Source organism: Pseudopodoces humilis, chromosome 11 (genome assembly GCF_049639895.1).
Source record: "Pseudopodoces humilis isolate 2021_Gansu_Grassland_sample_001 chromosome 11, ASM4963989v1, whole genome shotgun sequence".
In the NCBI taxonomy this organism is placed as follows: domain Eukaryota; kingdom Metazoa; phylum Chordata; class Aves; order Passeriformes; family Paridae; genus Pseudopodoces; species Pseudopodoces humilis.
In genome coordinates, this window is record NC_142210.1 from 9,504,143 (window position 1) to 9,530,800 (window position 26,658).

General features: G+C 36.4%; 1 protein-coding gene across 4 annotated transcripts in view; it reads left to right on the forward strand.

The window, feature by feature from the left end:
• RHBDD1 (rhomboid domain containing 1) overlaps positions 1-25,748 on the forward strand; it is a 29,583-nt gene extending 3,835 nt beyond the window's left edge. For 2 of the 4 annotated variants that reach the window (XM_005527107.3, XM_088061307.1), the window contains exons 2-8: positions 1,881-2,399; positions 3,911-4,043; positions 7,430-7,518; positions 9,113-9,163; positions 13,645-13,767; positions 22,604-22,699; positions 24,229-25,748. In XM_005527107.3, coding sequence (XP_005527164.2) covers positions 1,967-2,399; positions 3,911-4,043; positions 7,430-7,518; positions 9,113-9,163; positions 13,645-13,767; positions 22,604-22,699; positions 24,229-24,380 — 1,077 coding nt within the window. In that variant the 5' untranslated portion in view covers positions 1,881-1,966 and the 3' untranslated portion in view covers positions 24,381-25,748. Of the gene's footprint in view, positions 1-1,880; positions 2,400-3,910; positions 4,044-7,429; positions 7,519-9,112; positions 9,164-13,644; positions 13,768-22,603 lie in introns of all 4 variants that reach the window. The other 2 variants (XM_014256121.2, XM_014256120.2) reach the window with 2 other exon arrangements.
• Positions 25,749-26,658: the final 910 nt, after the last annotated feature.

Here is a 26,658-nt window from a genome sequence, read left to right on the forward strand (position 1 = left end):
TGAGGACTACAGCTGTGCTCTCTGCAGTTAAATTGTGATCATTAGAAACTGGTTTTGGAAGGCACCAGTGTAGGAAGTTACATGTTCAAGGCCTGGTATAAAGCACATTTCTGTTGTTTTCACTCTGTTTTGGACAAAGCGCAGGGATTATGTAGCATCTTCAAGATAATAACATGGGGAAAATGTAGTGACTTTCCTTGTAATGTAACAAATACATTTCACATTCATTCTGGTTTACTGCAGTTATTTTCAGGATAAAAACAAAACCAGTTTGTTTTTTTCTTCTCTTAAATTGCTATAATAAGCATAAATGTGATTTAGAGAGAAATACAGAGACTAAAAAAAATAATTAGAAGAAGTGGCATTAATTAATTCTGTGTGTGAACTAGCATGGAACTGTGTGCTCCCCTCACTTCAGGATAAGCAGAGAAGGTAGCCTGGCCCCTACCGGGTTGTCTTTGATGTTCCACCCCATGCAGGTCTGTTACAAGATACCATCATCCAGAGATGCTTTCCTTCTTTTCCATGTGCTCACTGACTTTGTGGAATGCATCTCAATCAAATTATTAAGAATAGTCTGAATAACTGAATAAAAATTTTTAGTAAAGTGTTTACAGGCATAGCAATGGTCTCTAGAAATGTGAAACTTAGTAAATCTTAACAGACATAATGGGGAAGGTTAAATTTTGAATCTTGAGCTGTCCTTTATAAATGTGTAATTTTTCCTCCTGTCCTCTAGAAGAATTAGATTGTTGCTTGTTTTTCTAATGAAAATATTGAAGAGGAATAGTTCTGTATGAACAGGAAAGGCATTTAAATAAAAAATTAGTATATTATCAACTTTAACTATTTTGTTTATAGTGAAAAAGAAGGCTAGTGGGGCGCTTAGATGAGAATTTTATATATATCTCAATATTTCAGGCAGTTTCATGTGAAACCTGGGAGCAGAGTTTTGAATAGTAGTTGTATTTTGTTGGTTTTCAGAGGTAAAAGCTGGACTGGCCAAGTTGGGGTAGCCCTCAGAACCAGCTTGAAATCCCAGGTCTCTTTCTGTCTACCACAGGTGGTTCCACCCTCTGAAAACTCCACAGCCCCCTGTGCTGTGTTATCCAGTGCATCTTCCTCCTTCCTCTCCTGTCAGTTCCTGCCACAGTAACTCTGTTTCTAGCCAGATCTATTTCTGTAGCCCTCTTTAACCCCCTGGGTTTTTCTGATATAAACAAGGCAGAGATGAAAATTTTGTTATAACTCTTTAAATTTTATATGCTGACTTTGTATATGATTTCTCCCATAGTTTTAGTCTCATCTCTATGAAAGCAGTAACAATTTTCAAATTGTATCTAGGAGTGTTTAGCTGTGTCTCTGTTCCTTTTTTAAAAATTGTTACTTTTAGTTTTCAAGCTTAGCTTGTTTTGAATATTTGTGAAAGTTGGAGAAGTGGTCATTAAAAAGTTTAAATATGTGCCAAAGATAGGAATTCTGGAAACTAAAACTCTATAGAAGAATTTTGAACTGTTTTACTTCCTGAAATCTTAATTATTCTGACTGAATCAGAATTAATGAAAACATGTCTAGCATACACAAGTATTTTAATAAATTAAGTACAGCCTGTCCAGGGATGTGAGAGGTTGCAGACTGCTTTTTCTCTCAATGCTTGCTCTGGATTGCCTCTATAAATCTCTTTTGTTTGTGTTTTGTATCAGTTTACAAATTCTGGGTTTTTTTCCCTCACTTGAAATTTTGTTCTGATATATAAAGGTCTCAGCTGATTACCTTGATGAATTTGTGTTTAAAAACTCAAAAAAACCAGTGATGAGCTTCAAAACACTGCGTATATAATACGTAAATACGTATATAACAAGTTATCTTTTTTCTTTCAGAATTTCCAGAACTTGTATGGTTTTGAAATTGAATAAAAGACTGGAAATCAGAATAATCTTCACATTTCTTTGAACAAGAAGTAACAATGGAACGAAGGCAAAGAGGAGTTAGTGCTGGACTGCTTTTGCTGCTTTATCAAATTTCTCAAGTTGGACTCCAGAACATTCCTTCTGTTACCCTTGGGGTACTTCTACTGAATATTTTTCTCTTTCTGAATCCTTTGAAACCACTGTCTGAAGTGTGTCTCAGTGTAAATGAAGCTGTCCACAGAAAGAACTGGCAGCGTTTGCTGCTTGCTCCTTTCCACCATGCAGATGATTGGCATTTGTATTATAACATGATTTCCATGCTTTGGAAGGGCATAAAGCTGGAAAAAAAGCTGAAGAGCATATGGTTTGCCTACATTATTGCAGTATTTTCAGTACTGATTGGAGTAGTTTACATGGTGCTGGAGCTCCTGCTTGTGATAATTCTGGATGATCATTCATATGAAATGAATTGTGGTGTAGGCTTTTCAGGTAAGACACAAAGTTGGTCCAATTTACGTGGGTAAAATTAATATGTATAGTTGCTACATAACAGTAACTGTTAATTGCAGGAAGAGGATAGATGTATAAATGTATGATTGTCATGTCAGTATGCTTATCCTATTTTTTAATTTAAAACATGTACTCTGGGTACGGACATAAAGTAATTCAGTTCATGTTCTTGTGACTGACAGGAACTTTACCTGAGAACATGAAATATCATTATCATGGTATAATTATGTTTTCTGTTTAATATCACTGGTTAATTGAAGTCTGAACTCTTAATTTTCTGGTGCCATATAAGCATTTCAATAATGATCCTTAGGTGGCTTTTAGAAGACTTGTCAGTTTAAAATTATTCATGCCTGTCTTTGGAGAGACTCCCCTAGATTTGCTCCTGCTAGCAACATCCAAACACCTGATTTTGGTTATTATCCTTCCAGTAATGGTCTTGTCTCCTCCTTTAGCAGATCATTTTCAAGTCAATAAACTCCTTCTCTTTAAAAAAGTGTGCAGTCAAGTGGAAAAGTAGCCCTGCATTTCTAGATAAGTAGGGGATTTCCTTGCTGTCACTGGGACCTAGACTTAGAAGGCAAGCACTCTTTTTCAGCTTTTAAGGAAGTTACTTCAACACCTTTGAGGTTTTCTTGGGATATTCCAGTGGATACAAGCTGGAACATCCTGGGAGTTGCTCCTTTGGACCTCCAGGTATGTACTGGGCACCCCCCTTTGGTAACAAGACATGTCCAGTTCTAATATCAGCCTTTCTGGGGGCTGTAGAGGTCCCAAGTGCAGCCCCTTTCCCTGAGTGGTTTGGCTGCCTGTGCCAGCCTTCATATGTCCATGTCAGAAGTTTTACTTATTAATTTTCCAGGGTTTTTTCAGACCACTGTGAGCTGTCTCTTGAGAGGAACGTCTTCATAAGCACTTCCAATAAGTTCTCTGAATTCATTTCATCATATTGGCTAGTGGTTGCATGAAAAAACAGTTGCAGTCAGTTAAAATTAATAATATTTACTGTGATTAAAAGTGATTTAGCTACTTTTTTTTTTCAGAAACAAGTGATTCTGGAGTTTGTGTAAGATGATTTTTCATTAACTCAGAATTTGAACCTACTGTTGAGCTTTACACGTATTTGTTTGCCTTGTTTTCAGTAATGGGTTTTCTCAAATCACAGAACATTTTTTTGAATTCACTAATTTTGTCAATTATTTCAACTAGAACTCCCATTTTAAATTATGTTTGTATTATTTTGAATACCTGAACAGCTACAGTGAGCAGGCACATTAAAAAGCAGCTTAGATTTGGCTGTTATACAAATACATAATTTTTGTATTTTTTTTTTTAAGTCACTGAAAAGTATCACTGAAATAACAGAAGTGTTCTGGCATGCAGCTGTATGATTCATGGTGCTTTGACACAGCATGGTACTTCAAATTGTTTACATTCCTTTATTATTTGTACATTATTTCTCTCTTCATGTGATTTCTTCTTGTTTGCAGGAGTCTTGTTTGCTTTGAAAGTTCTAAACAACCATTATAATCCAGGAAGAGTGAGCAATATCTTTGGATTGCCGATAGCTAGTAAATATGCTTGTTGGGTGGAGCTGGTGGCTATTCATTTAATCTCCCCAGGGTAAGTGCATTTAATATTTCATAGGAAGGAGAAGAGATTTGGGCAATCTGGAGTAGTTTGAAATGTCTCATGAAGTGTGAGTAGTGTTAGCTGGTATCCCAGTGCAGTGTTGGGGCTGCAGTCTGCAGTATTTTGAGTACATCTCAAATTAAAAACCTGAAATACTCTTCCCAGAAGGTGTAATTGAGTTATCTGAGGGAAGATAACAAAAGTTGATGGACAAGGAAACGGTCTGTGCCTTTTCAATGAGGTAACAAAACTACTCCACCATAGTGCTAAGGGCTTCATTACCTGAGCAGCATTCCACTGTTTGCTTGCCATTTCTGTCCTACCCCACTCTGGCTTAGTCACTCCTCTGATTTATGATGAAACTATCATCCTGTATTCTGCCAGTTTTGTCACTGTCAGTGTCACTGTCCTGCAGTGCTGCTGGTCATCTCCCTCAGTTTCCCTGTGTGCTCTGTGTCAGCACAGTTCATCTACCCCTATCTCTGGGAGAACAGGGCCTTGCACTTCTTTGGCAGTTGATTTTTGTAGTCCTATTTGCAAATGAGTAATTTTCCTATGTAATATTTTGTAATTGTGACTCATATTGCTGAATATATGCAAAGTACAGACACACAAAGTACATTGTACAGACAACCTGCGAACGATCAAATCACAGTTTATATACAATTTCCCACTTTTCAGAAAGATTAAAAAAAAAGGGCTCAGCAATACTGAGTTATTCCTTGTCAGATTCTGTGATATAGCTGATAGAACATTTTCTAGCGCAGAAGGAGAATTCAAATATTGCTTAGGTTAAGCACTGGTTTTATTGCTTTGTGCCTGGCTGCTCAATTGACTGCAGTGAGGATTAAATACAGAAGAGTGCTCTGCCCAAATACAATTTTATTTGTGAGCTGCTTGGCATTGTTACAAGTATAAAACTAAAGCTTTCAGTGCATTTAAAACACTTTTTGGAAAAATATAAACTGCTGTTTCAGCTGAACATAGGTTTTATTTGGTGATATATTTTACAATACTGTTTTTAATTAAAGAATAGTAGAAGAGCATTATGTATGAAGTAAAACCATATCATACTGTTTATGGTAGAGGAAAAACATGATTTCAGACATTGTATGCTGTTCTTTTTCAGTTGCATTACTATAGAAATGTCCTTGGGTAGAGAGTGGATAAGAAGTCCAGAAATAATATCAAAAAATATTTAATGGAAGTTTAGATTTCTGCCTCATCTAAACTTCTACAGTGACCTCTACAGAGGGCAATTTCACAGAACTTAAAGGATAATGGGGGCTACAGAAAACAGGTAGTGACCTCCAGAAATTCAGTCCTAGAACATGACATGTTTAATTAATAACTGCCAACTGCCTTGCAATGAACCATAGCAATTATAGCACTCACAGCATTGCTCTTACATGCACATCTGTGTGCTCAGGACAGGTTATAATATTTGAAGTCTGTGTTCAGCTGGTTCCTTTTGTAGACCAAGTTGCATAATTTTGTTTTGAATAGATAGGAGGTGAGTAATTGGGGCAGAATTCTGTCCAGTTAGAAAGTCATGCAGTAAATTTGGACCTGCCTTATTTGACTGGTGTAACAGGTTCACCTGAGAATCCATAACCAATGAAAGGTACAAAAATTATACTGAGCTTTTTGAAAACTTTGATTTGTGTGCTGAGAGGGGATTTAGGAGTCTATTGACATCTTATTATTTTCTTTCTCATTAATTTCTCATTAATGTTTTTATTTTGGAAAGAAATTTAAAGTGCATTCAGTAGCCTTCTAATCTTCACCTTCCATGAAGAGTTTTGAGATATATCTATATTTTCTTTGCAGTCCTTGGGCTTATTTATTTAATGTAAGAACAGACATGTGAAAAGTTGCTTTCTGTTTAATCTGCCTCTTCCAGAACTGGGCAGGCATCCTAAGTCTTAGGTGAACCAATATTATGTTGGTGATTTCTAGAGTAGGCGATTTTTAAGTATTTTTCATTTTCTGAGGTGAGACATTTTCCAAGTCGGGCATTCATTTTTCATAAATTTGGAATATCTGTTCCAGAGAAATCTGTTTGGAAAATTAGTTCCTTATAGATACTTTATTTTGGTAACTATCTTTTATCTATAAATTCTCATGTCAGCATTCTTGTGTTACTCTTTAGAGAGTTGTTGGTTACTGACAAGAGAGAACTGCAGTTCTCCATGGCAGGATATGAGTTTGTGGTGAAGTAGGTGGCAAAAGAGTGAATTTAGATTTGATCTTTACCTCCCTCTAGTGATGTGTCCTGTCTCCTTTTACCACTGATGCCTGGAAGTTGGCTTGAGTGCTCGTGCCATCATCTGTATAACTCCTGTAGATCACTGATGTGAATGTAAAAATTGATGCAAACATTACACTTGGTACATTAAACAGAGGTTTCATTTTTACTTTATAAAGGAAAAAAAATCTCATTTTAGCTTGTATTATTTAGATTTTTTGATAACCAGTATAAATGAGTTATTTCTAATTGCACATACAAGGAGATGTTAATGTTTAGTGTATTGGCTTCTGCAACTTCATAATAGAGGTGAAAAATTTGCAAGTAGTGTTTACACCTGCTTGAATTCAGAAGATTTTCTCTTAATTTATGTTTAAACACAATAGAGTTTAACTCTTAATTTGAATGCTCAAAATTGATTTTTGAATGTATAGAGTACCCCATAGTCATGTCAATAGCTAGAGCAAATCTCTTTGTTTAATGAAAATACATGCCTCTGTGTTGAATTCTCAAAAAACTCCAGAGCCTTTTCATTCTGTGTACAAATGTGAATGATATTTTTAAAGAAATTGTTGGTATGCATAGAAAAGAATTTGGATCACAGCATTTCAATTGGTCTTTCAGTTTTGAAGGCAGTGTATTACAAAGATTGCAATGGATCTGCATTCATACTTCTTTCAGACTAATTGTAGGATTGCATGGGTAGTGCAGTAGCAAATATTGTGTTTGTGCTTTCACTCATAACTGGGCATGGTTTGATAAGATCCATCCAGACATTACAATGTAAGTTACTTTTCTAAAGCTTAAAACCAGTTTAGTCCTTTGGTAACTCTTTAATTGTTTTTAGGGAAAGCATATTCTGTAGCAACTAAAATAATCTCTCCAATTTTTCAGGATATTTTTTAAATACTTTTCTGTAACTGTGTAACTCCCAAGTTTAAGGTAGTTACAAAGAAAGAAAACTTGGCATTATATGCTTGCAGGCAGGTAATGTCTCTGTGCTTGGTCTCACTCAGGGACTTTGTCAGGGAAGTCTCAGAGACTTTACAACAAATTCTACACTCTCCCTTTTGTATCCCTACCAAAAAAAGTGTCCCTTTGCATTACTCAAGATTTTTTTATTTTCTAGGACTTCTTTTGCTGGGCATCTGTCAGGGATTCTTGTTGGATTGATGTACACTATGGGACCTCTGAAAAAAATCATGCAAGCCTGTGCAGGTATATAATTTTGTTGAATTTACAAAATCTGCATAAGGAACACTTCTGAAACTCAGTAAGTCTTGCATAAATTCAGCCCATTCCAGCAAGTTTTTAGATAATTAAAGATATGCTCATTTTATTAAGGTGGGTGCAGAAGAAAAAAATTAATTTTTTTTTCTTATATACGGCTAAGAACAATTAAGAATGTGACTTTCAGGTATTCTTACTCAGAGGAATATCTTTTAATCTTCTTTTTAAAAGTATTTATTTATAGTATAATGTTTGAATGAAAATGGAACTTCAAATGAAGTGTGGTGAAGCCATAAACACATGTAAGAGCAAAATGTTTCCTTCTTGATTTCTACTGTTGTGTTGATTCTAATGGAAGTCTCTACAGTTTGAAAGAGGTGGTAGGATACTTAAAAATTGTTACTGGATTTCTTGAGCTTTCCAACAGTGTATTATTACAGTTTTTCATATTGCAGTAATAATTACTTTTTAAAAAAGTTTATAGCTTTAAACATCTTTTGTCTTAACAGTTGTTTCAAATACAGCACTGCAAACTTTTACATGAACACTCCCATAAATGGCAGTGTTTTAATTGGAAATCTAAACCCTGACACAACAGCTGTGCTGGGGTTGGTTGGTGGAATATTTGGCTTTTTATGTCTGATTGCTTGATAGGTTGAGTACTTTATTCATGTCTGTTCCATCAAATTGAGCACGGATACGGTGTTTGTATAGCGAGGTATTATTTGTTCAAATGTGTGTGCTCTCACTGGGGCTTGGATCACAGTTTGGGGATAGTCTGTAAGTCATGTATGTTCAGCAGCTGGAAGGGAAAAAAGGACACCAAAGCATCAGCTTTCCTGCCTTACTGGAGGGAGCAGACATCAGGTGTCCCGTTAGTTAAAGGTTAACCTTGCATGATTCTGTGCCATGGGATGATGACTATAGAACAGGCAGGCATCAGCTCAGCTGCCAGGGAAGCTTCAGAGTCTCCAGCCTTGGACTTTAGCATGATGCAGCCCTGACTTGGTAACGTGCTCTGATCTCCTCACTAACACTGCTCAGGTTTGGAGTTGGACTGGGGAACCTTCTGAGGTCCCTTCCAATGCATTTCTCTGGGAATTCAGGGATAACATCACAGTACTGTTAGTGAAACCTGCCCTGGAGACTGGGCTGCTGTGCAGGTTGTGTGTGACTGACAGCTGCAGGAAGCAGTGTTCAGTACAAGGGCATTTTTTTTCTTGTGTGGCAAAGCAGGAATAATGCTCCAGTCCTCAGTTTTCTGTTCATTAAACATTATTAATAATGAATACTCTCAGTAGAGAAATTGCTCGTTGTGCTTTCTGGGGAGAACATTATAGGTTTGCGTTTTTTCTGGTCTACATTGATATGTTGCTTGAACATAGCACACTTCTATAGAATCTGGAACATACAAGCTTGCAATAGTACAGTCTTTCAATGATGCCAAAGCAATCCACAGATATCCATGACTGATTTCCTGCCTGTATCTTATGAAACAGACTCTTAAAGAAAGGGTACTTTAAATTTGAATTTAAAGAAAATATGATTATTCTAACAGTATATGCATTATTCTTTTATTTAGCTGGCTTTTCTTTCTTCACTGAGCCTGACAGGCCGAGGAACCACTATTCAGGTGAGTACTCTTGTCCACTTAACCAAAAACTAATTCCAGCTTTAAAAATAGCTTTTGGTAATGATTAGAAAATGTATAGGAGAGCTATGTAAATGGAAACATACATAGTAGACAAAATATTCTGCATATGTATACTTGCTAAACTTATGTTACTTCTCTGGGCATGTCTTACCTTTCCTCTTCAGGTAAGCATGTGGATGGATTTTCTACAGATCTGATTTAGTACAAATTTGTACAAATTCGAGGCTTAAGCCTCAAATTAAGGTCATGACTTCCTAAAATGCTACCTTGGGGAAGTATCATTCCTTTTGCACAAGGTGTAGCAGTGGGGAAATTGTGTTTGCTAAAAGCAGCATTTTGGACCTTGGTAAATAAGCCCTCATCCAGCAAATTTATCTGTTCTGTTCTGGGGTGGTTTTTATCTTCTAACAAGGATGTCTTCCTTGGAACAGTCTTTGTAAATGAAGTTATTTATGTGCAAAAAGCCCCTCCTCAGCAGACTGAATTTAGGCCATCCTTAGTTTATAGATGAATGGCTGGAATGCTGGCACTGACTGGACCACATTTGATTCACTTCTCCTGCAGAACATTGAATCATTGCATGTGGAGTGTACAGATGTAATAGGTGGAATCCTTGTCTGTGAGGGCCAGGAGAGGCTGAGAGAAGGGCTCTGGGTGTTGAATCTGAGCTAAGGGATGCATATCCTGGCATCTCTTACCTCCTGCGGTGTTTTATGCTCTGTCCTAGGCATCTGCTGGAAGAATGGGATAAATGCATAGTGATAACTCTCTCAAATATCTCCCAGTGTGCAGTGGCTTGTGGCTTAAAGATGTTCTCAGCAGAAAGTTTTATGGGAGAATTTTGTCTTTAATAGCCTGTGGTAGCTCCTTCTTCCACCAATTTGTCAAAAGCTCTTTGAATTGACATGAACACTTAACACCTACATCATCAGTAAAGATTCACAGTTTGCTTCCTGGCTTAGAATCTGTCATTTTTTGGTTTGGCTTGAACCTGCTAACTACCAATTTTGTTTGATACACATTAATTCTTCTTTGGGAGGGAGACTGAACCTTCATTCTTTATGTACTTCCTTCCTTAGTAGTTTTTTAGGCTACAGTCCTGTACTCAAAATGGTCATCTTTTCCCTCTATTTGGAAAGTTGGAGTCTGTCTGGTTGCTTATAAGGAAGCTATTTCACATGTTTGATCATTCTTACTGTTCTCTGATGTTTCATCAGAAGGGGTTTTTATTTTGTGTAGTCTTTTATAAGTGAGATGTGCTACTTTGAGCCAAGTTTATAGCTGCTTTTATTCTCCCTGATGGACTTTGTCTTCCATGATCTATCTCCAATTTTATTATTACATTAAATAGTTCCCACAAGCAGGATTCTGTGTTCTTAAATATTTTGAAACATCTGTTTTGTAATTCCTAAACAAAAGATCTTAGCCTGCTTTCCTCAATAACAACAACAGGGATTATTCCAATTTAAAAGTATGTTTACCCAGGATTTTTGTTACTCTGATTTACTCTCAAGTTAAAAAACATTTGATCTAAAGGTCAGTAAAGAAATATAACAATTACTACTGTGAAGTGAAATGGGAGGTGAACACAGTATTCACAAGTTACCTGTTCCCATGGTTGGCAATCCCAGCCCAAGTAAAGGTGGGGCTCAGCCCAGCTGCTCACAGACACTGAACCTTCCTCCAGTATCCCACAATAGCAGGGTGGATGGAAAGTCAAAAGATTTATGTCGAAAAAAGTCCTTTAATAGCTAATGAAGATAAGAATTTGTACTTGACATTTAAACTCTGTGATCTATTACAGCCCCTGTACAATCACCAGTTGCTGGGAGCTTGGGTGGATACAAGACCACCCCTCATGAAGGAGCAGCAGAGAGATTCTGAACAGCCCTTTCTGTTTGCTTTTCCAGCTCTTTTCAAGTAGGGAAAATGGAAGAGATTTCATACAGTAGATCTGCTGTGATGGGGAGGGAAAAAAAAATTTAGTATGCTGACAGCAAGGAAATCTGTTTTGGGCAGTCCCCAAATGCTGTTACTTTGAGTTCTTTTGGGCAAGGGGGAGATGGAGAGAGTTAATCTGAATTATCCTGTCCTCCAAGTTCCTTTAGATATAACAGTTTAAAGTAGCCTTTAGATATAACCATTTAATTTCTACTTTGTACTAAAGTAATTTGTCTAAAATGGCAACTGCAGTTAAGAAAATATATATTTGTTATGTTCATTCCCTGTTCATATACTTTGTAATTGTCTTTCATCCTATTTGCAGAAGCCTTAATGGAAGATTTAACCTTTTGCTTGGTGTATAATATATGGAATAAATTTGACCATCTGTGAATGAAGAAAACTCACTCTAGTGTCATAGGCTAATGATGCATATCTTGATTAGTTTCTCACTTTCTGGAATTGCTGATTTATTGCTATGTGCCTTTAAATACCAATTTAAAGAGAAAAATAGATGAAATTATGGTCAGAATAGATTTTACGAAACAGCACAAGGAAACAGCTTTAAAAGAAAAAAGGTTTTAAGTGTAATTTTAACACATTTAGTATTTAGTAGGTGAATTAGGTTTTCTCTAGGTGCAGTTCATGAATAAAGTATTAGGACATTTATTTTGATTAATAGGAACACCTTGAACATGTTGATGTTAGCAAACTGTCTCATTTTAAAATAAAAGATTACAGCTTTCTGAGCATTTACAACTTGCTGGCAGTGTGAAACATAAAACAGAAAGAACTACAGCAATAGAACAAACCTAAAATACAGCATCCTTTTGCTTTCATCAGATAATTTCATGCTTTTAGTACCAGGATTTTTACACTCTTCATGCATGTAGTTTCGAAGCCTCCAGTAAATAAATTCATAGCTGAGAAAATGTTCATTCAGATTAGCATAAAAAGCAGAGGAGAATGAGGGGAGTATATGAAGATTGCATCCAAAGTGTACCGACATAACAGCTAAATGCTATCCCTCAGTCAGATTTCACTGCAGGTGTAGGAAAAATCTTCCACTGTCAGTTGTGTTCCAAGACAAGAAACAGACAATGTGTGTGTATAATGTGTATGCCTACATCTGTGTGAATGTACATGTGTATATAAAATCAATGTAGGAATATTTGCAAATACAGAGGAATATATATAATTTTATGTTGAATTTTGTGCAGTTACTCTGTTCAGTTTTTCCTCTTTTTCTGGGAAACTTTCAAGACAGAGTATTGCTGGTTTTATTTGTCTAAAGGACTTGAGATATTTTTCTTTAACAAAATAATTTTTAAAAAGAAATTGCTTATTTGTCCTCACTTTGTCATCTGTATTTGTTGTTAAGTACAGAACCTTCACAAGTTTCATCTGGAATTGATAGAAGCAATGAGAGAACACAAGACTATCATTGATGCTAATAAGCTGAAGAAAAGGGAAATGGCTTGCTGTACTTGTTTCATACAAAAATATTTCCACTTTACTCATCTTGATTAACCTTTGTATAATTTTCTCTCAGTTGGAAGAAACTGCCAACCTTTCTGTACTTTGATTCTTCAAAATCCCTTCTTCAGATGTCTGAAAATGAGCACATCACAAAAGCTTTGTGTTTTGAAAATACAGAAATGGAATAGAAAAATGGGACTTTTCTCCATAGTTTTCTTCAGTTGAAAAGTGTGTCCTTTTTCCATAATTTTTCTCAGCTTAGGTTTTCTGTGCTCAGGCAAGATCAGATTGTGTTGTTAACAGGAAGAGAGTCTTGCTCAATTCTCTAACCAAGTAATTTTTTTCCTTTTGAATCCCATGTGTTTGGGTGGATGATGGCCTGTGCTTGGTTTTGGCCAGCTTTGCAAAGGCCAGAAAGGGTTGTCAGCAGTGAGTGAGACACTGATGAGATCTGTGCTCTGCTGGCTTCTTGCAGGGCAGGTTTAGCTGTGCCAGAGCACGACATGAGCTGTGTACAGCACTGCAGGAAGTTGCAGGAGTCTTTCCCTGTGACTTCTCTAGCTCCAAAGATGACTGGAATTCATGATGGCATTGTTTCATGGGCCCTGGGGGAAAGGGGAAGAGAGGTGGGGAGAAAACGCCTTAGCAGTACCTGGTTTGTGTTCTAGTGATAGCAGTAAGGTGTCCAAATATTGTCAACTAATGTTAAAAGGAGATGATGAAAACTGTCTTTCAATTTCTGTGTTAAACTTCTTAGTAATAGCAATTCTATAACACTTCTAACAGATTAAAAAATTGACATGTTTGGTCCATCTTTTTTCAGTTGTTTTTTTTTTTTTTTTTTTCTCCTGTTACCATGCTTTGGCTTTGTAAATTAGAAGTTACTTCATGGCATATATTGTACAAGTAATTGAACCCTAATAATTTTTTTCTTTCCCAAATTAAAACAATTTGTGGAAGAAAGATAGCAAGAAGATAGTATCTGATTTCACACTTGCTGAGTAGCAGCAATTTATTTTATTTTTTGGTTCATTTTACAGAGTATTATGGCTATTATCCAGATTATCAACACAGAACTCCAAGGAACTACTTTGATTATACAGGTGGGCTCACTGAAGAAGAACAGCTTGAAAGGGCAGTGCTAAACAGTCTTAATGAAAGAGGTAGGAATTTTATTTCATTTTTATCTCTCAAGTTATGATTCATACTGGAAGGGACTCAGGAGGGAAAACAAGATGTATTCCTCATGACTTATTTTTAGACATATCTTGTAATTTTGGGAAGGAATGGGTACAAAATGAGTTTTATTGTAGGGGATATTGTCTATTTTATGGTCTAAGGTGATATTTTACATAATTTTTAACACAGTTTGAGAAGCTTTTAATATTAAGCTTCTTCAAAGCTTTTAATATTAAGTATTTTGAGATGTTAAGTAAAAGAATGAGCCATTTTTGTGGAGCTTTTTGAAACTAGAGGTTTCTAGGAACTAGAAGGAAACAGAATACAAGTAACAATAATAAGATTATAATATAAATAAGTAGACAGTATGCACTGTAAAAGCTTACATGTATCACTATGAAACATCTGCAGCTTTTCATTTGTAGCCTTAAATAATCTCCAGCACTCCAGGTAAGAGGTACTTTTGGTCAGCTTGTGTTTTTGAACAAAGGTAAGTTTTATGCTATAAGAGGGAATATTTTTTTTTTGAGAATATCCTTTGATGAAACACAAGAATGAATTTCAGTAGTACTCTCTTGTAGATTGCTGTGGCAAACCAAGTTTCACTTTAAACTTCCCTGACAAAAGCAGTTTTTCTTAACGCTCTGGTAGTGCATGGTTTCAGTGCTGGTTAGTTTTTTTCACAGGCAATTGAAGCAGGAAAAAGTATCATCATATATTGTTTCCATTATAATTTGGTGTGATCAAATATATAGGGATCTTGCTATATTTGGCACCTCTTTCTCCTTCCTGCTGGAACACTTCAGTTTGGACAAGCAAGACCCAAGATTTGAGCTCTTAAAATACTTCCTTAAACAAGCTGTGTAAAGGTTCAGTTTGCCTATAGGCAGATGTCTTATTTCACAAAGAAGATAATACAGAGCATGTCACTGATCACACCTGTTTTGGGGATACAAAGGATGAGATTAAATTTACTGTGCTAATGGGCAATTAGGATATTCTTCCCTGTCAGTTAGTTTGAAAAATAATTAGCTTGAATGAGCACTATCCTTTGAACACGATACATTTTCCCTAAAGCATGAACATTCAGAGATTCTTGCAATTACATGGATGATGAAACAGGTACTTAACATGACAAAAAATTACATAAAATAATTTGAAATAGGTTGTAATAACAGGTACCACAATAAATTTAAAGCTCCCATATTTTTTTCCCCATCTATGACATTTAAACTATCACAGCTGCTCTGTAACTTGGACAACAGAGTACTCCAATAATTTCAATTGATTAATAATATCTTTTTCATCCTTATTTGGACAAGTACATTTATTATGGCTTCTAGGCCACAAAATGTACCATTATGGATATAGAATGTTGATCCATTCCTATAAATTGCTGTGATAGTATCCTGCTAAGCTAATAAAAGAATTAATTATATAATACAGAATTTCCTGGTATTAGCTGTTGTCCACAACTGAAAAATAATTCGTATTAAGACATGCATTGAATTTAAGCTCAGTAGATACTGCTCTCTAAAATCATACATGGCTTATCTAAACCCACCCTAAAGATACACCATTTCTGTTTAGTCCACATTCAGGCATTCCTGAACTGCAGATCTGTTTTTATGCAATATCCTGAAAATTTCTGTAATAATAGTAATTAGAGTCTAGTGCAAGAAAAGAAATTGCTAAGCTTGTTTGAGGTCTATGGAAGCATCAATTTTAAGACTATCAAACTGTTTCAGTGATTTAGGTCTCTATGTTGAAAGGAGCTGCTGCTTAAGTTTTTTCCATTCTCAGTTGTAGTTATGTTGTTGCCTCAAACAAGAAACCATTTAAACAACATTAATTGGTTTTCTCTCCAGAGTTTGTTGGCTTAGTTTGGTTTGGGTTTTTTTTAATTTTTATTGTTATTCTCATAATTTTATATTGGTTTCAAATTGCATTAATTCTTCCTTTACTTAAGAAAATAATTTTGGATTTAAAAAAGTCATAGCTTTTGATATTTAAACTCCTTTTGCTATGAAGTTCAAATACACAGCTGACATTTTTGTTTAGTGCTGGTATTACCAGCCACCCTTAATGTAACCCCAATATAAATCTCTGATCTATTGTGTGTTTGCTTTTCTTCTCAGAAGAAATATCTTGATTTGTGTGGCACGTGGGTTTGGATTTTTGTTGTGGTGAGTGTTGGGATTTTATATGAGTTCAGCTTCTCAGTGTCTGATTTTCAGTGTCAATAATGTTAAGAATCCTTTGCAAGCTGTTGTTTCTCCACTAAAGACTAAGCTTTTTAAACATGGAGGTGGTAATCTTTATAGTTTGTGACTGAAGAGAAATATCTACAAGTATCAGGTATAGACATTTCTCTTACATTTTATCATGAACTGTCTATGCATTTCTTCACTTATGATTTAAAAGTAAACCAATAAAATACCTCTCCCCTCAAAAGCTTTTCGATGACCAGGTATGAGCTAATCAGAGTCACTTGGAACAGTTAGGAAGTACTTGGGCATCTGACTTACCTGTTCCCTGGAAGGGTTCCCATGTCTGTTTGCTACTACTGAAACAGGACTTTTTATTGGAGTCACTGAAATTTTCCAGCCCATGGAATATTGTAATATAAGAATGGAATTTGTGTGAGGAGACTGGAGAAATGCTGTATATTTTATTTCCAGTGTTACCTGTTCTTTCTGCAATTATAGAAATGCTGGTCATTGCACTTGAATATGGTGGTTTTCTGTAGAAATACCTTAAAGCAGATTGTGCTCAAATATGCAGTGCATTGTTTTGGATTAAAATACATTTCATGAAATCATATGCTAGGATTTAGGCTTTGAGAATTAGATGCAACTTTTGTGATGGATTTCCTTTTGGTTGTTTTTTTTTTTTTTTTTTTAAATTCTTACATTTATTATGGTACCCAACACACTTCTTGGAAAACCCATTGAGCAGATCTCATGTTCTAAATACCTTTCTAAAACTGCAGCTGTGCTCTATGGTCTGATTAGCAGCACTTTCTTAAGAAAGTTTTTGGAAAAATGAATCAATGAATTTTTATCATTTCCACACAGAAAGTTTTGGTACTAGAGTCAGAAGATGAGCACTTGCAACACGAAGCATAGTCAGAATTATTTTATAAATATTTAATGAATTCTCTTCTATCTGTCTCTTCATAAATACAGTGGCTGGTGTAGGATAAGAAGTTTACTGAAAATTAGAACCAAAAAACTCCCAATTCTCTTCACAATGGTGATCAAAGTTCACCAAAAGAGTTAAATGAACCACTGAGCCTTTCACCATGGATTTCTCTTTCAAACCATTACCACGACCAGTTAGCACCTCTGAAATACTGTGGGGTAAAGACGAGTTCTGCAAAGCAGGGATTTTTGGAAATACTGCCTAAAGGGTTGGCTTCCTTTGCCGTTTAGGCAACAAATTGACAGTGGCATAGGTTCTTGCTATTGCTACAATGGATTTTGAGGTAAGAATTTATTCAGATTTTCATGCTGAAATGTATACAGAATGCTGAGTATTCTTTTCTGGGAGTTCCTAAATATGCAAATACACTTCTAGGTACTGCCAATTCTTATGGATGATTTTCTTCCTGCAATTGTTTCAGTTGCTGAAGACAGTTAAAATAGGGGGAAAACACTAAAAATAGTTAAATCTTGGATGTTGCTAGAGGTGGTTTGCATACATACACACATTACACCTATTTTAAAAACATGATTTGCATATGGAGGTAGAGACTTCTTGATGTTTGATCCAAGACCCAGTAATACAAATGGGAGTCTTCTCTAACTTCAGTGGTCTCTGGAAAATACTTTTTTCACTCAGTAACTTGAACTTGTTCATAAAGGAACAAAAGTTGTTCCTTTCACAGTGGGTTTGGCAGGGTCACCTTGCTGGAGAGCAGCGCTTCTGCTTCCCAGCTGTGGGCATCATTAGCAGGAGCTGTGTGTGGGCTGCACAAAAGCATCCCTTAGCCTTGGAGAAAGTGGGAGCTGCTGGGGAGTGGCTCCAGTGTGCATTGGTATCTCCATCCATCCATCTGGGTTTCTCAGGCTTGGCATTGGGAAAGGGATATTGTTCAGAATTCCTTTGTTGCTGTGGGTCTTTGTTACACAAGCAGAAATGCAGTAACGGGAAAGCAAAGCGATTTTTTATAGTGTAAGATTCTTGCAAATGTTAGCAAGCTTATTCTGGGAATGTTTTTACTGGTAAACTAAGGCCAATGAATATTCCTAATTTTAGATTTATCCATAGCTTACTATTTTAACTTAGGTTTATCATTGGATTAATTCTATAGATTATGTATACAGTTTACATTTCTTTTTTCATTGCGACCATTTTAAAAATTATGTTCTGAACTCTCTTTTTTATGTCTGAATAAATTAGTCATTTTCTAAGGAAAAGCGTACCTTGCTATTTGCAGCTCAACAAAATGCTTCTGCTACATTATCATAAATATGCAGCCCACCTGAAATTCTTCTTCTAACTGAAATTATTTATAGATTTCTTACTACTCAGGAGAAGAATAGCTGTCAGTCTGTCTTAGCCTAGGGACTGGTTAAGTAGAATGCTTATGTAAGGTTTTTTGAGTTGGTTCGTAAATTCCATTTAATACTTGGGAAAGAAAGACATAATTAACTAAATATATCAACTGTTTTCAGTTAATGAGTTTAGCCTTGTTTTAGGTGAATTAACGTATGGTGAATTGTTAAATGGCTGGGAAATGCAGTGAGATTATTTTATGCCATCTCTTCTGTAGTATTTTCAGTATCCAGCTAAACGGTAGCTGGAGGTAGCTGTAAAAACTAATCCCCTTAATTCTTTGCGGAAGAGCATCAACTCCAGCAGTGGTCTCTATCCTCTTAGTTCTGCATTGTAGTGTTGATTATTTGTAGCAAATGGATGATCTGAGTGTGCAAGTGTTCAAGATTTTGGCTTATGAGGTAGTGATTGATGGTTTCTAAAAATGTTACCAGTGTGCTTTTAATAATTTGTTACTTTAAAAAGAGTTTATTTTGGTGGTACTGATACAGGAAAGACAAGCTTTTGAGGCGTGATTAAATATAAAAATCCTGAAGTATGAAGGGATTAAAGATTAAGTCTTTAGCCATCTACTCTCCTAACCAAAACAAATTATCAGACTTTTGTGAGGGAATGGTTTTGTGTATTTTTCAATTTTATCATCTCCTTTTAAAAACAAGAGAGAGACGGACACTGTTCAAGATTGTTCTGGCTTGCTCTTGTAACAATCCAGCTGTGTCTGGATTCATTGTATGTTGCTTTCCTTCTTTATTCATTACCCTCAGCTACTTTCCTGCTAATTTGATGTTTCATTTGTCAGCTGTTTCAAAGCATAGCACAGAAACAGGAGTTAATTCCATTTCTCTTCTTCACCAGTTTATGTTAAAGTCTGTAGATGAGACATATTGGCATCAGCACCAGGAAGAATAGTTTGCTTCATAGCATGACAAAATTCTTTTCATACATTGACAGAAACTCAAAAGGCTGTGTTAGAAACAATAGCAAAGGCTAATGAATGTGGTCTACTTGGAGCCAAGTAGGAAAAAATGGGGCAGTGATAAGTACTAAAAGCCAAAACTCTGACTGTATAGCATTTCTGCATTTTGCAGAGGGAAGGACAGGAGAGAATAAAGGCAGTTTTGCCATGTTGCATTTTTTATTCAGTTGTAGTTTCTGTCTGACTCCTAGTGAAACACAAGCTGTGAAATGGTTGCTGGTTTTTGTGTCTCAGCTCTTTCTGGAAGCCTCCTAGTCTTTCTAAAGTATGAAAGGAGGAAAAATGCGTGCACTGCCTTTCCTTCGGATTCTCTGTACAGCTCAGTAAATCATAAGGGAGTTTGATTAAACCTAAAGCATTGGCTGGAATAAATGAAATGAGTAGAGCAACATTGAGCTTTTGACTCTGGCTTCTTGCTGCCCTCCAGTTTGCTGTTTCTAACTCCAAATGCATCAAAAATACCTTGGAATGAGCTGTCCAGGGAGGTGATGCAGTCACTGTCCCTGGAGGTGTTTAAGAAAAGGCTGGATATGGCACTTGGTGCCAGTGTCTGCCTGACAAGGTGGTGTTGGGTCATAGGTTGGACTCAATGATCTCAAAGGTCTTGTCCAACCTCGTTGCTTCTTTGGAAAAAAAAATAAATCTTTGGATGTTTATAAATTAAGAGATCTCCCATTTTCTCAAATAGAAAGAGCACTTTAAACATTGGTATTTTTTCATTAAAAAGCAAGGCAAGTCAGGTGTTCAGTGCAGGACACTGTATGTGATCTGTAGCACACCCAAGCTCTGGTTAGTAAACTTTGATTATATTCTGTTGTTATAACATAATAAGCAGGGCTATACTATTTATGGAAGAGATAATTTATATAAAACTGGTATAAATTAAAACCAAGCAAGGAAGTTATAACATTTGATCAAATATCCAGATCAAGCTCTCTGTTTTGCTTAGCTGTATGGTCCTTGCTGGGTTCAAAAGAGATTACTGCTGTCTGTGATTATCTTTTACAGCAAAGCCTCTCCAAAAGGAAGAGTTTTTTTAGAAATGAGAAGTGTCAGTTCTTTGTATGGGTATTTAAGTGTTTGTATAGTTCGGTTTTTGTATGGATACCACACTCAGTAGTGCCAGGGCAGATGGTGATACTGAAAACGGTAAGCTGTTCAACTGAAGTGTTCTAGATGCTTCTTTAACACAACTAAAGCTGGCATGAAAAAGAAATACAGACATACTGCTTTGTGTTACCTCTGCTATTTTTTTTTTTTTTTGCACTCCTATCATCAGGCCTAATTGCATATTTCTACTAGTGAGACTTTCACAGTTTGGTAGCTTGACATATTACTCCTGAATCTTACAGAAACTGTCTTGCAAATTCTATTATCTAACCTAAAAATAAGGTCATAACTTCAGAGAAGAAGAAAAATTAAGTGAGAATGTTTGATGTAACACTTCTGTGGCATTGCATTAATACAGGTTTAGTTACATCTGTTGCAATTACAGCAATTTTCTTGTTTTGGTCCATAGTGCTATAATTGTTAACTTCAGTTACAAAAGAGACTTCTACACAGAGTGACAGGATGGGGATTGGGGTCTCAGTCTTCTGTATTTCACAGAACATGGTTCTAGTTCACAATAAAGTTGTAAAACATGCAATGGAAGGGTTAATGTTTCGTTATAAGTTTGTTGTGCTATATCCTTTGGTTTTGTCTATCAGTGTTGTTGCAGTTTTCCATATCCTTTAAATGCAGGCTTAGATTCCATTAGTCTTTAATTTGTTTTTGCTGATTTGTTGAAAAGCCTGTGTTGGTTTCTTGCACAGACATCAGATGGTGTTTCAGTAGCAGCAGTGGCCTAATTACCATTTCTGAACACTGTGGCTTATAAATATTTTGATAAGATAAAGGTGTTATTTCATTAATATTTCTGCTGTAATTAAAAGAAAAAAGGTGTCAGGGAACTATTTTAGGTAACAGGATAATTTAAATATCTACATGCTGATACAAATACATGTATTTAAAACATCCAGCCTTTGCTGTTCACCGTGTCATTTGATGTAAAATAAGATCTTTTCTCCAACCTAAAGCTTTTAAAAATATATTGTCTAAGCCTTTTATTTTTGGGTCAATATATAAAAGAGCATTTTTCATCTTTTTTTATAGCACCTCATTCTATTACTAGTGATTGTTAAAGCACATGTATATTTGAAGTGTTGGGCATATTTTATGGGGACTGTGCAAGGACCTGTCTTAACTGTGTAAGTGGTATTTGTTTTCTTAAATAAAAATTAACCTGGTATGCTATACAGAAAAGTTAATGCTTTTATAAGAAACTTTGATATTTAGCTGACAATTTCACTACTGAAAATATTTTTTTAAAATGTTGAAAAATGATGATTTAAACATCAATTATTATACTCCAGCATTACAATTCAGTTTTGACCCTATGTGAGGCAGGTGAAAGCTTAAGAAATGCTTAATGTTAAAAAGGTTTTATTACCCTTAAAGCTAATTTTCATGTCCCGAGCACTGTAATTCTGCTCAGAAGGCAGACTGTGATTTTTTGTTTCCCAGAGCCCCTCAGCTGAGCTGCTGAGTTTAACCAAGCCTTGGGTTGTTTCTTTGCTGGCTGACTCGATGTGAGTTCTGGAGAGCTGCTGCAGTCGCCTGTCCTGGCTCCTCTCGGGGTGCCAGGGCCCACACCTGTGGGGCTGGCTATGCTCTTGCTGCTCAGATTATTTTGCTTGCCGTTTGTATGGTTGGGCTGCCACATGTCCTTCCCTTGTGAAACTGCTGCCAGCTGGGGGTGGGAGCTGTGTGTGCATCTGCTGTGGGTCTGCACATGTTGGACTCGGTACTAAAAGCAAACACAAAAGCTGCTTTTGCCAGAAGCAACTGCTGAGGACATTGAAATAGTTTAATATTCTGGAGTTTACTGTGTAAAGTAGGGATTATGAAAAATGTGAATACTTGCTAATACTCGTTATTCTTAACTTGTTAGATGTTCTTTTGGTTGTGGTTTGTTATTTGGTTTGGTTTTGTTGTTGGGTTGGGGTGGTTTTTTGGGTGGTGGTAGCTTTATTGTTGGAGGGGGGGTTCTGGTTTTGGTTTTTCTTTTTATTTGACTGTCTTTAAGAGCAGTTTCTGGAAGTTGTAATTGCCCTGAAACCATCAGAATTGAAAACGTTCAATTCCGTCTCCTTTGTGTTGTGATGCTTTGGCTTACAGGATATATGTGCATTTTTCTCCTATTACAGACCAAAATAGCAGTTGTTTTTCATTGTGTCTTGCAGATTTTGGTGGAGGAACACACAGGAATGAGCAGCAACCTTATGGGTTTTGGTTCCCACCTGAGAATTCAGAAGAGGACATGAGAAGGCGAAGGCTTCGTAGGTTTGACAGACGATGAAGTTGGCAGGTGTTGATGTAAATTGTAAAGTGCCATTCAGACTTACAAAAATACTTACAGATTTATTTGTAATCTGTAATTTACAGAGTAATTTATAATCTTTCTTCCATTTTTTTTACTACTTGTTGCAAAACTGCATAGGATTTTGTGAGTTCAGAGAGACTCAAAGTTGGAACTTGAATAAGAAATGTGAGATAAGAATCAAAATGTGATCTTTGCCTGTCTCCATCTTAATGCACCTTAAATGGAAGAAGACTGATGATTTTACCAAACTGTCTTTTTCCTTAAATTATTTTGTATAGCTTTAAGAATTCCTTGGCTTCTTGACTGCTGATGTTCTCAGACAACAGACTTTCTTCATCCATTGCAGATGAAATGTTACATTTTCTATGTAACTTTAAAACTATGCAGTTTTTCCTTACAAACCTTTCTCAGGAATCTGTGACGACCAGCTCATTTTTTGGGATTGCCATGTGAAGTGACACTTGAAAAGATTGCTTTGATGACAGTGGTTGGGCCATGTGAGTTGAGTCTAGGTTTAAGCTTTTGAGCAGACAAATAGTTGCAGCTATCCTTTCCCTGCTGTCCTTACCAAGGGACTATGTAATACAAACTTCAGTGTTGCAGTGTTCCTCACACCATATTGTATAGAGCTCGGATGTGATAAAACTGAGTTGTAACTACTTATGTTTTCCTAAAGCCTTTCTTTTTATGTTTTAAATCAAAACCTGCTACCCTTTAGAGAGCTGAAACAATTTGTTAGGAGTTTTTTGTAAAGGTATGTGGCTATGCCATACAAAGTATATATTTGTTTAGTAATATACCTTTTTAAAGTGTCTGGTTCACTTTTTAAGAAGGCTTGAAAATTTTATTTTGTATATGCTGTTAATGCAGCTTTAAAAATTCCACTATTTCTCAATATTTATCTTGTTTGAAGACCAGTATCAGACCTGAGGGTTTGTAGACCTGTGGAGATCATGCCTAAACACAGGGTACCTTGAATTCTTCACTTTCAAGAATTTCCTTACCCAACCAGAGGAGCTGACATGAGGCCTGAGAGCTCAGGGTTGTCCCTCAGGGCACACCCTCCACACAAGGCTGTCCTGCCTGTGGCACTGCTGCCTGTTAATGGTAACTGATGAACTTCAAGGGGTTTGGTTCCAGTATTGCCCTGAAAAATCACTCATTGTGCAGGCATTTTATCCTCAGAATAAAAGAATTTGCAAACTATTGCAGAGAGGTGTCATTGCAGAGGAATAATTTGGTTATTGGCCTTTGGCACAGACCTGTTGGAATCTCCTCATCAGCACTGATGGAGTAGAGGATTAGGATAAGCAGTTTAAGGGTTTCACCAACCTGTGCTTTATGAAATCTACTTTTCTATGAGTTTTTTTTTCTTTTAATATAAAAAACAGTGCTGTTTATTTCATACAGAAAAACATCCTAAAAGGAATTTTTTTTTTTGTCTGTGTTCTTGAAATAAATGATACCTACTCTTTCTGTTTGTAGGTAATGTATGTAGGGGAAGCTCTTGTTTGCTGCAGACTTTGGGCTTCGGGTTTTGGGACACAATAGGCACAACTGCAATGGGACTCCAGGTAAACAGAATGCTGATTCCTGGTGTGTTCTTGGGCTTGGTTGGTTTTGTATATATGCAATAGTCATAGAATAAAACAGCAGACACTTTTACAGAAGACCAAGTTTATGTTCACTGAATATAAGTCTCAAAAGCCTGCATACTTTTCTCAGCAGGTAATAATTGGATGTAAATGATAAAGATGTAGCATTGGTTCCTCAGAAATCCTTTAATATTCTGGTCAAAAGTTGCAGTGTAACATACTGTGTGTGTTAAGCTCTGATATTTTACTTATTTAAAAGCATACTTATAATCATATACATATATATAAGCATATACTTATTTAAAAGCATATGTGCTGCTAGTCAGGTAAAAGAGATACTTAAGGAAAATCAAAAACCTGATTACACTTCTATAAGGACTTGGTTTTGTAAAGTGAGCTTAGACATACATGCCATTAAATAGTCACAAAAATTGTCAGTACTAATAAACATTTGTTTTGACTTTTTTTTGTATACAGAATTGAAATAAATATTTTTTTAACATTTAAAGCTATTTGGTTTTAATTACAGTAATTAATAAGGTGTATATTTTAAATGACAGAGCTGCTGCCATGTTAGAAATTAAGACTTGTGATACCAAGGGGGTAGATTTATTGTATTGGTACTAACTTTGTTTCTTTTTAATTGAGGGGAAGTTTTGGGGCTAGATTATTGAAAAGTTCTGCTACTTACAGTATTTGTAGGTTTGTAGGAAGGTTTATTAACACCTGCTCATTGCAGGTGGGTTGGACTGGATGACCTTTAAAGGCCCCTTCCATCCCAAACTATTCTGTGAGTCCTCAGCAGGGTATTTGCCATTAAAATCCCAGTGAATTTAGGTTCAAAGCACTGCTGAGGGCAGAATTGGCAGATGAATCCTCAGTGTGCTCTGTGCACTTGGTCTCTTCAGGGACAAGAATTAAAGGCAGTTACCCAGGTGGGTGTTGGACCTTGCTTTTTCTCTAATCCTGGTCACTGCCTGACCGTTGCAGGTAAGGGTTCTTGAAGCAAATGTAGCTTTGTATAAAATATTTCAGCATCTGCAGTTTGATTGCTTTGTTGTAGGATTTGTGAATTCTTGTGAGTTTTTTTGTACTTCCTCTAAACTCTGTGATCAGGTACCATGTAAGAAATTCCACTCCCTAATTAATCCTAATCAGCAGACTTGTTAATAGGCACATTCTTGAAATTTAATGGTTGAACAACCTAACATATTGCTGTTAATAAATAAGGGTTTCTCACATCCCGGAATTAAGATGTGATGAAATAACTGTGTTTAGCTTTTAAAATTCTTTTCCCTCTTCCATCTTGTCTTTAAGCACAGGCAAAGCCTGTGGTTTTATGTCAGTGTGCTGTTTTCCCTGGCAGCACCACTTCTCCTAAAGGGAAAAAATGGCCCCTAAAATACCAAGAAAACAGTATTTATACAGACAAATGGGTTGTAGTAGGAGATAGTGAAGGGACTGGCCACTTCAGGCCAGTAGTTTTGCCTTTTTTTTTTTTTTTTTTTTTTTTTTTTTGCCTGCAGGACTAAAGCCACTTTCTCTGGCCATGCCTTGCTCTGTTTAATGATGATACCCCTATGTGCCAAGTGTGTATATGCTGTTATATAATAACAGAGAGCTGCTGAACCTTCGAAGCTGCTGCTTCTCCCCAGAGCTGCACTCCAGAGGTGTGAGCCTGGATTTGGCCCGGCACAGCGGAGTGACAGCAGCAGTGGACAGCTTGGGAAGGAGTTTGGGTCCAGCTGCCCTCCCTGCTGTTGGGAGGAATGGGAATGGGGGTTGCTGTCATTTTCCCCTCTGATTCCATGGCTGAGGAATTGTGCCCATTTTGGCTCAGCACTGAGGGACTGTGTGGATCACACTTCCAAACAACAGCTGGAGAGCAGATTCTGGTGTTTGTGCTGTGGCTTCTGGAGTGTGCAGACATGAAGGACAGAATCATTGCATGGGTTTATTATAAGCTTCTCATTGTTCCCTATATAAAAAAATTGATTATTTCTTATTTGTTACCAGATTTCAGAAGGCAAGAAAATATTAACACTTCTGAGCTTTCAGTCATAGGAGCTATTTCTGAAGGTGTGTCAAGCTTTCTAGAAGTCTTACAATAAATTCAGATATCCATTTAATCTTTGAGGAGCTGGAAAAACGGAAGACAGACAGTTTTTCACACAAATCTGATATGGTTTGGGCATTCTCCACTGAAATGAAATGAAATGAACTTCAATGAAAGCATCCCTTTGGAGTGGTGTTTGTCATGTACATGGAAGACTAAATTCTGGAAAAGTTCTTGTTTTCCTGTGTACTGAAACTTTGTTTT